Here is a 9164-nt window from a genome sequence, read left to right as displayed (position 1 = left end):
ATTTCGGCTGCGTGTCGCGCAGGACACCCACATGCTGCCCCGTCAGGTTCTCCTGGATCCTGGCCCGCTGCCGGGTCCCCTGGGCTCTGGGGGGTGGGGCGGTGGTGCAGCTCGCCCCTCTGCCACAGCTGGTCCGGCTGTGGAGAGCACACGAGAGGGAGAGGGTTTCGGTCATCCCTGGGAACACCCTCCCGGAGGCCGTGCCCTCCTCTGTGAGCAGCAAGCAACAGTCCTCGGGCCAGAGGGGCAGCTCCCAGGAGCAAGGCCACGTGTGGCCAGCACAGCAGTCCCTGCCTCACAGGGGCCCTCAGGTGCCCAGGGGACCGTGTTTCCTCCACTACCACCCCCGTCCTATGGGCGAGCCGGCATGGGAAGCGGCCACAGGGGGACCCCATGGGCAGCAGAGGGGCCCGCACACACACCTGTGCCCGGCAGCGCTGTCCGTGGGAGCGGGTGGTGCCTCGTGTAGGCAGCCATGCCCATGTGCTGTGTGCGGCACTCCTCCGTCTGTGCCCTTCCGCCCAGCCCCCCTCCAGCAGTGACTGGTGGTCGGAGGGCCCCCCCCATGTGCATGGCCTCCCCTGAGCCAGTGAGCAGGATCCTGGGGGTGCCCCCCATCCTGAGGCCGCGTGGCGCAGACTGGCGCTGCACACGGTTCCACCTGCACCGACGGCAGCCCGATGTCCAGGGCGAGCGACGATCACACCCCATCCCCGCTGCGCCCGCCTCCCCGCCCTGTGTGTGTGGAGAACTGAGCATCGTCGCTCCCCACCCCCAGAGGATGCCTGCAGCACGTCTAGGCCCTGGGGTACCCGCCTGAGGATCAGGGTGACCGGCCAGGCGTGGCGGGCGAGGCGTGGGAGGGGAAATCCAGGAAGCCAGAAGAACTGGGTCAGCCGCTCTTCCTGGTCTCCTCTGATGCCAAGCTGCAGCCCAGCAGGTTGGGCCTGGCCAGGGAGCCGGCAGGACACGGGCTCCCCCGGCACAGAGAATCATAGAACACTAGGACTGGAAGGGACCTCGAGAGTCATCGAGTCCAGCCCCCGCCCTCACGGCAGGACCCAGCACCATCTAGACCATCCCTGATAGACGTTTATCCAACCTGCTCTTCAGTATCTCCAGGGATGGGGATTCCACAACCCCCTGGGCAATTTATTCCAGTGTTTGACCCCCCGACAGGCAGGAAGTTTTTCCAAATGTCCAACCTGAACCTCCCTTACTGCAGTTTAAGCCCATTGCTGCTTGTTCTATCCCCAGAGGCCAAGGAGAACAAGTTTTCTCCCTCCTCCTTGTGACACCCTGTTAGATACCTGAAAACCACTTCATGTCCCCCCTCAATCTTCTCCTTTCCAAAATGAACAAACCCAATTCTTTCAGCCTTCCCTCACGGCTCGTGTTTTCTAGACCTTGAATCATTCTCATTGCTCTTCTCTGGGCCCTCTCCAATTTCTCCACATCTTTCCTGAAATGTGGTGCCCAGAACTGGACACAATCCTCCAACTGAGGCCTAACCAGCGCAGAGCAGAGTGGAAGAACGACTCCTCGTGTCTTGCTCACAACACGCCTGTCCATGCCGCCCAGAATCATGGTTACTTTTTTTGCAACAGCATCACACGTCTGACTCATATTCCCTCATCTCAGGGCGCGCCCAGGAATGGCAGAGTAGTGCGGGTAGCAGTGGCAGGCACAGACTTCACCCCTGGGGAACTGCCTCGGTGCCAGCCTGCCAGGACCCTGGGAACTTCCCGAGGCCGGCGGCCTGGTCCGACATCCAGGCCTCTTTGTCTCCACTGCTGGTTTGGCCTGTGCTAGCCCTGCTCTTGCGGTGTCGTGTGTGTACGCCGAGGACACTCCCCGACCCCGTCCAAATCCTGGAAACTCGCAGTTCTCCTGTGCCCCTCACGCCCGACCCGCAGCCCCCTGCCAGCCCAGCCCTGCCCCCCCCCATCCCCACAGCCTCATCTGTCCCTTTGCAAAGGATTCCCAGAATTCCGTTGGCTTTCCGGCCGGCCGCTGCCCCCTGCACCGAAGCTTTCCCGGACCGACCCACCGCCAGCCCAAAGTCGCTCTGTACGTGTGCGGGGCAGGAAACGTGCGCAGGTACCCGCCCCACGTTCTGCCTGGGGTTTGTCCCGAAGAAGCTCTAAGGGGCTGGGACGGGGCGGCCCTGAGGTACGTGGGGTGGGGTGGGTCAGACGTCACATGGGACACTGTCCTCCTCCAGCAATTGCCCCAGGAACCTCCCTGCACCGTGCTGGGGACCCCCCATAGTTAGTGCTTTTGGCCACGCTAGGGGCTCGGACTCTGCTGGGCCCGTTCAGTGCTGCTCTGGTACACGATGGCACCTTGCCCGCAGAGGAGACAGACGGGTACTCCGTGGCTTCGTGCCAAAAGGAGCTGGGGGTGGAGTGGTCAACTCCGTGTGGTGAGGCGCCAGCGCAGAGCCTACGTCGCGACTACAGTCCCCCTTGGACAGAGGAACGGAAACCAAGGGCTTGGGAGTTGCAAACGAAGCGCTGATTTACAAGCCTCCCCCTTCACTTGCATCCTCGCACCGAGCGCGTTTTCGGAAGAGCTATTTTCCCCAAAAAGCGTTCTGGACGGGGTGCTTTAGAAACCCCCTTTTGTGAAAGATCCCCCGGAGCCCGATGTGTTCAGGGGAACGGGGTCTTTGGAAAAAGGGTGCGTGTCTCTCCGGACGCGCCTTGTCCACAACGCTTCCCCCCCGACAATATCTCGTCTGAAAAAGCGCTCGGCCGCGGGTCTGCAAACGAAGCGGGAGATTTGTAACTCAGCGCTTCACGTGCAGTTTCGAAATCCTTCATTTCCATTCCTCCGTCCAAAGGGGACGGGTCCGGGCGTGGCCTGAGGAGAACAACGGGCTTCCCTCCGCACGGGCGAGGTGATAAAAGTCTCCTGGAGCTGCCTCCATTTCGTCTTCGCTCCTGCCCTCAGCTCCCCAAGCGCCTTTGCTAAGGACAGGGGCCCGGACGGATTCGCTGACCCACCTGACACAGGACGCGCCCCAGAGACTTTTAAACTGGCTCTCGTCCCATCTTTGCTAAGGGCCTGCCCCAGGAAGTTGGGGATTGCTGTGTGTGGTGCCCTCTAACAGCTGGGATTTGTCCTTCCCAGACACGGCGTGCGGTCCGCCTGCCTCTTTGGGCATGGCTCCCAGGTCTGGCCCCTGGCTAGATCAGACCAACCCACTGTCCCTGCTCACAGGCTGGTTACTTCCTCCCGGAGCCCTCCTTCCCCGCAGGCTTTATGCAGCGCGGGGCGCACAGAGAAGGGCCGGCAGGGCCCAGAGTTCAAACTGCTGACGGGAAACCCTGAGACACAGGAACCAGAACACGGGGGCTGTTGGGGAGAGTCCAGATTTATTCAGAATTCACAGCTCCAGCAGCGTGGGACCAGGGGCTGCTGCTTAACTCAAGGGCAAAGTCTGGGATGGACCTTAGCTTGGAGCACCCAGGAAATGACATGGGGCAGCCGAGGGTGGGCGGGGAAGGGGCGGCTATACTGTATAATGGGCACTAGGGGGCAGCAGAGAGTGGGGAGGGAAGGGGCGGCTATACTGTATAATGGGCACTAGGGGGCAGCAGAGGGTGGGCGGGGAAGGGGCGGCTATACTGTATAATGGGCACTAGGGGGCAGCAGAGAGTGGGGAGGGAAGGGGCGGCTATACTGTATAATGGGCACTAGGGGGCAGCAGAGGGTGGGCGGGGAAGGGGCGGCTATACTGTATAATGGGCACTAGGGGGCAGCAGAGGGTGGGCGGGGAAGGGGCGGCTATACTGTATAATGGGCACTAGGGGGCAGCAGAGGGTGGGCGGGGAAGGGGCGGCTATACTGTATAATGGGCACTAGGGGGCAGCAGAGGGTGGGCGGGGAAGGGGCGGCTATACTGTATAATGGGCACTAGGGGGCAGGAGAGGGTGGGCGGGGAAGGGGCGGCTATACTGTATAATGGGCACTAGGGGGCAGCAGAGGGTGGGCGGGGAAGGGGCGGCTATACTGTATAATGGGCACTAGGGGGCAGCAGAGGGTGGGGTGCGGAAGGGGCGGCTATACTGTATAATGGGCACTAGGGGGCAGCAGAGGGTGGGGGGGGGAAGGGGCGGCTATACTGTATAATGGGCACTAGGGGGCAGCAGAGGGTGGGTGGGGAAGGGGCGGCTATACTGTATAATAGGCACTAGGGGGCAGCAGAGGGTGGGTGGGGAAGGGGCGGCTATACTGTATAATGGGCACTAGGGGGCAGCAGAGGGTGGGCGGGGAAGGGGCGGCTATACTGTATAATGGGCACTAGGGGGCAGCAGAGGGTGGGCGGGGAAGGGGCGGCTATACTGTATAATGGGCACTAGGGGGCAGCAGAGGGTGGGCGGGGAAGGGGCGGCTATACTGTATAATGGGCACTAGGGGGCAGCAGAGGGTGGGCGGGGAAGGGGCGGCTATACTGTATAATGGGCACTAGGGGGCAGCAGAGGGTGGGCGGGGAAGGGGCGGCTATACTGTATAATGGGCACTAGGGGGCAGCAGAGGGTGGGTGGGGGAGGGGCGGCTATAGTGTATAATGGGCACTAGGGGGCAGCAGAGGGTGGGGGGGGGAAGGGGCGGCTATACTGTATAATGGGCACTAGGGGGCAGCAGAGGGTGGGTGGGGAAGGGGCGGCTATACTGTATAATAGGCACTAGGGGGCAGCAGAGGGTGGGTGGGGAAGGGGCGGCTATACTGTATAATGGGCACTAGGGGGCAGCAGAGGGTGGGCGGGGAAGGGGCGGCTATACTGTATAATGGGCACTAGGGGGCAGCAGAGGGTGGGCGGGGAAGGGGCGGCTATACTGTATAATGGGCACTAGGGGGCAGCAGAGGGTGGGCGGGGAAGGGGCGGCTATACTGTATAATGGGCACTAGGGGGCAGCAGAGGGTGGGCGGGGAAGGGACGGCTATACTGTATAATGGGCACTAGGGGGCAGCAGAGGGTGGGGTGCCGCCCCCTGTACCTGGCCCCTGCTCAGAGGTAGGTGAGGCGTCCCCGGTGGCCGGCTGGGGGGAGCGGACTAGGGTACGGGCATGAGGTCAGGCTGCACGTGTTTGATGTAGAGCGCCGGGAGCCCCTTCCAGCAGGAGAGGACGATTTTCTGTTTGTCCTTGAGGCCGGTGTAGGAGAGGGTGAAGTGGTTGTAGATGCAGACGATGATGTCGAAGGGGTTCTTGCTCTCGTAGCGGTAGGGCCCCTTGGCCAGCCCCTCCGTGCTGCAGACCTTGTTGATATCCTCGGGCTTCGCGATGATGAAGGTGTTGGAGAGGCGGCCGTACAGCGCCCGCCTCCACATCATCTTGCTGCAGTAGGCGTTGATGCTGGCGACGTTCAGGATGGGAGAAGAGTCCACGTGGCGCTTGCGGAACAGGTCGTTCAGCGGGTTCCAGTTCTGCCCCGCGCTCAGGGCCAGGCTGGCGGCCAGCAGCAGCAGGAGGGGCAGCAGGGAGGCCGGGCGGGGGCCGTGCAGAGCCATGGCTGGGGCGGGCTGCGGGGGCACGAAGGGAAGAGGCATGGAGTCAGTGTGGGGCGGGCAAAGGGGGCAGGTGCTTAGGAGTCCCGGGATTTCATAGGCCCCAGGGTGGGGCCACCAATGCTGCTGAAGGAGGCTGGGGGGGGGGGGAGCAGCAGCATAGGGATTGAGGATAATCGGAAAATCAGGGCGCACACACACAGACAGAGACACACACACACAGACACACACACACACACGCACATACACACACACGCACAGACACACACACACACAGACACACAGACACACACACACACACACGCACACAGACACACCCCAAGAAGGAACTTCCTGACTCCTGCACCCCCGGACCCAAGCTCCCCGCCCCGACTCCTGCACCCCCAGCCCCGAGCCCCCGGCCTCGACTCCTGCACCCCCAGCCCCGAGCCCCCGGCCTCGACTCCTGCACCCCCAGCCCTGAGGCCCCCGCCCCGACTCCTGTGCCGCCAGCCCCGAGCCCCCCACCCCGACTCCTGCACACCTGGCCCAGAGCCCCCCGCCCCGACTCCTGCACCCTCGGCCTTGAAGCATGCTGCAACGCCAGGGAAACCTCCCCGTCACAAAACACGGGGTGGACAAGTGCGATGTGGTGAGACCTTTCTATGTGCTTCATGCTCCCGATTCTGGGGAGAGCCAAGACCCCCCCTTCCGCCTTCCCAGGCCCTGCCCCCACCCTTCTTCCCCCAAGCTCCCTGCAATGCACCTGGGGGACGAGGGGGGCAGGGGTCTGGCACCAGCAGCAGGAGTCGGACTTCCTCACACGCTGGGCACTGGGGGGACCACAGCGAGCGAGGCCCACACTGCCCCACATTCCCCTGCCACTGCTGGTGAGTGTGTGTGTGGGGGGGGGGGTTGGATCAGGCCACACACACACACACACACACACGCACGCACGCACACACACTCACATTCATGCACGCACACAGACACAGACTCACTCATACACATACACTCACTCTCACACATGCACACACTCACTCTCACTCACACACACATGCACACGCACACAGACTCACTCACACACACGCACACACACACACACTCACTCTCACACATGCACACGCACACTCTCACTCACACACATGCACACGCACACAGACTCACTCACACACACATGCACACAGACACACTCACTCACACACTCACACGCGCACACACACAGGGACACAAACACACAGCAGCCGGGGGTCACCTTCCCCCTGGGCCGTCTAGAGGCAAGTTTGGGCGTTTCCATGTCCCCTGGTCCCCCCTTCCCTCCCGTGGCTCCCCACCCCACGGCAGAGCCAGCACCCAGACGTCCTGGCTCTGAGCCCCGCCGCCATAGCCACTAGCTCACGCTGCCTCCCTGCAAGGAGCCCTGGAGAGGCAGCCCCAGGCCAGCTCCCCCCTCCCGCCTGACGGGATCCCCTGCCCCTCACCGGAGTCCTTGCTTGGCTGCTGCGGGTGCGACGGGTCCTGGCCTCTGCAGCGCTGCGCCTGCCTCTGTTCCTCCTGGCCGTCGGCAGCGGGCCATATAGGGCCGGCCGGCCGGGGGAGGGGGTGGAGTGGGAGGGGATGCTAATCAGCAGCTGGGCAGGGCTGCACGCTTGGTATCTGGCAATTAGAAGCCGTGGCCCAGCAGGCAGGGCCGGCGCCAGTCCTGCCAGGGACGTGGGCTCCCCACAAAGCCGCTGGGTGTGTCGGGCCAGCCGGGGCAGGTGCAATCGCTGTGTGGGGGGGCAGAGCCTTCGTCCGCCCGGCCAGGAGCAAGGGGCTCACGTTGCAGGGGGGAGCTCGAGGTGGGGAATTGGGGAAAACGATTTCCCAAGGCGGGCGGGGAAGCGCTGGGCCGGGTTCCCGGGGAGGGGGTGGAGTCTCCGTCCCTAGAGGTGTTTACGTCCCGGCTTGACCACGCCCTGGCTGGGCTGGTTGAGTTGGGTTGGTTCTGCCAGGGAGTCCAGGGATTTCCAGTCCCGCGCTTGGCTTGTTTACCAGGCACGAGCCAACCGCCGCCCTGGCGCGATGGCCGGGGTCCTGCGTGTTCGGGCCCGGTTCGGTCACCTCGCGTTGCACCTTTTCTGCTACGCCTTGATCGCAGGGTGGGCCTGGGCGTTCGGCAAAGGGGTCACTCTTCACCGCAGGGGGATGGGTAGGCCCAGTTTTCCCAACACCTCAGCCAGCGTCCCTCCATCCTGACCCACAACCTCCTGCCAGGGGGATAAAGAAACTGGTTGGAAAGTGGGTGTCTAAATCCCTTTGAAAGTGGCAGACCACGCACATGAACCCCTTGGGCTGCTGTGCTGTCATCAGCGGATGAACGCTCAGCCAGCACTGCTAGACCAGACCCCTCAGGAACTCGTGACCGCGATTGCCGGAGCTGGCATGTGACTCACCGGCCCAGCGAGAGGTGCAGCTGGAAGAGGAGTATCACAACACGGGGGCGAGCTGGCAACATGCATTTCCCCATCCTGGCATCTCCGGGCCGACCTGCTCTTCCGCTGGAGGAGAGGAGAGTTTCTCCGCAGGAAGGACTCCGCCCGTGGACGGCCCTGGGCCTCTCCCCTGTTTCCCAGAGCTCTTGGGATGGGGAGAATGAGCGTAGGAGCTACAGGGAAGGGCCAAAGGACGGGGAGAGATTTGCAGCTGAGCTGTGTCCGTGGACCACGAGCGGTGGCTGGGATTTCCAGAGACAACGTGCTGGTTAGGATGTGGGTCTCGGCAAGGGAGGGAAGGTGGGGTGTGGAGAGAGACACTCAGAACAACGCACTGAGGGGGCCATACAACACCCCCCCCCCCATGAAACCAGCCCCAGAGACTGACGGGGCTCTCCGACTCCCCCGAGCGAGAGGCACAACACGCACACCACACAACAGGCCATGACGGAGAGGCAGGCAAGAGGCGCTTGTGTGCAACACACACTCGCACTCGCACAGGAGAGCCCCCCCACGCCTGGGATTCACGCGCACAGAACCCACAAACTCACGTCACTCAAAACGTGACACACACAAGACAACGCTGCACATGTAACCCCCAAGGAGACGACCTAGATTCCCGGGGCTGTCGGCTGGCAGCTCAGGGGGAGGCGCACTGTCCCTGGTAGGGAGCGGGGAGCCAAGGCAAACTCAGCCGGCAACCAACAGGGAGCGAGATGCCCCTCCCGGGGAGTTAGGAGAGGGGAGAAGCCATTTGGGGGAGTGAGTGTGGCGCCAGCCAGGGCAAGGGGAGGGCTGGCAAGCCCCAGGCCCGCATGCAGGGTTCCCCGACAACTGGCCTCTAGGGACCCAAAAGCAAGATCCCTCTGCTGGGTTTTTCCTTTCTCCACTGCTGTTCCCAGTTTGTAGAGTTTGCTGGGAAACGCCCCCTGCCAGGCTCAGTTAGCCCCCAGCTCCCTCGGTGAGACCAGTCCCGCACGGCCAGCGCCGCTGTCGGCTAGGTCAGGGCTGCTGGGTGTGTTGGGTGCTGGGCTGGATTGTAGCACAGGCGTGCCATCTGCCCCTCGAGCCCGGCGCCCCTTGGCGGGGAGGGGAAAGCCTGGGACGGATGGCGCCTGATTCCTGCCTGAAGAGGATCCCTGCCACAGAGCCCACCCTCGGCAGCGACTGAGTCCAGAGTCCTCTCCGAAGCTG

General features: G+C 63.2%; 1 protein-coding gene across 1 annotated transcript; it reads right to left on the bottom strand.

Annotated features, from left to right (window-relative positions):
- Window positions 1-3334: 3334 nt before the first annotated feature.
- LOC142821207 (ribonuclease pancreatic-like) lies at window positions 3335-7129 on the bottom strand. The gene is made up of 2 exons (XM_075912054.1): window positions 6978-7129; window positions 3335-5532 (listed from the first exon to the last, which is right to left on the bottom strand). The coding sequence occupies exon 2, from the start codon at window positions 5518-5520 to the stop codon at window positions 5065-5067; it is 456 nt and encodes a 151-aa protein (XP_075768169.1). The 5' UTR covers window positions 5521-5532; window positions 6978-7129; the 3' UTR covers window positions 3335-5064.
- Window positions 7130-9164: the final 2035 nt, after the last annotated feature.

Source organism: Pelodiscus sinensis, chromosome 30 (assembly GCF_049634645.1).
Source record: "Pelodiscus sinensis isolate JC-2024 chromosome 30, ASM4963464v1, whole genome shotgun sequence".
NCBI lineage: Eukaryota > Metazoa > Chordata > Testudines > Trionychidae > Pelodiscus > Pelodiscus sinensis.
The sequence above is the reverse complement of the archived record's forward strand: the minus strand, read 5'-3'. Positions and strand labels throughout refer to the sequence as shown.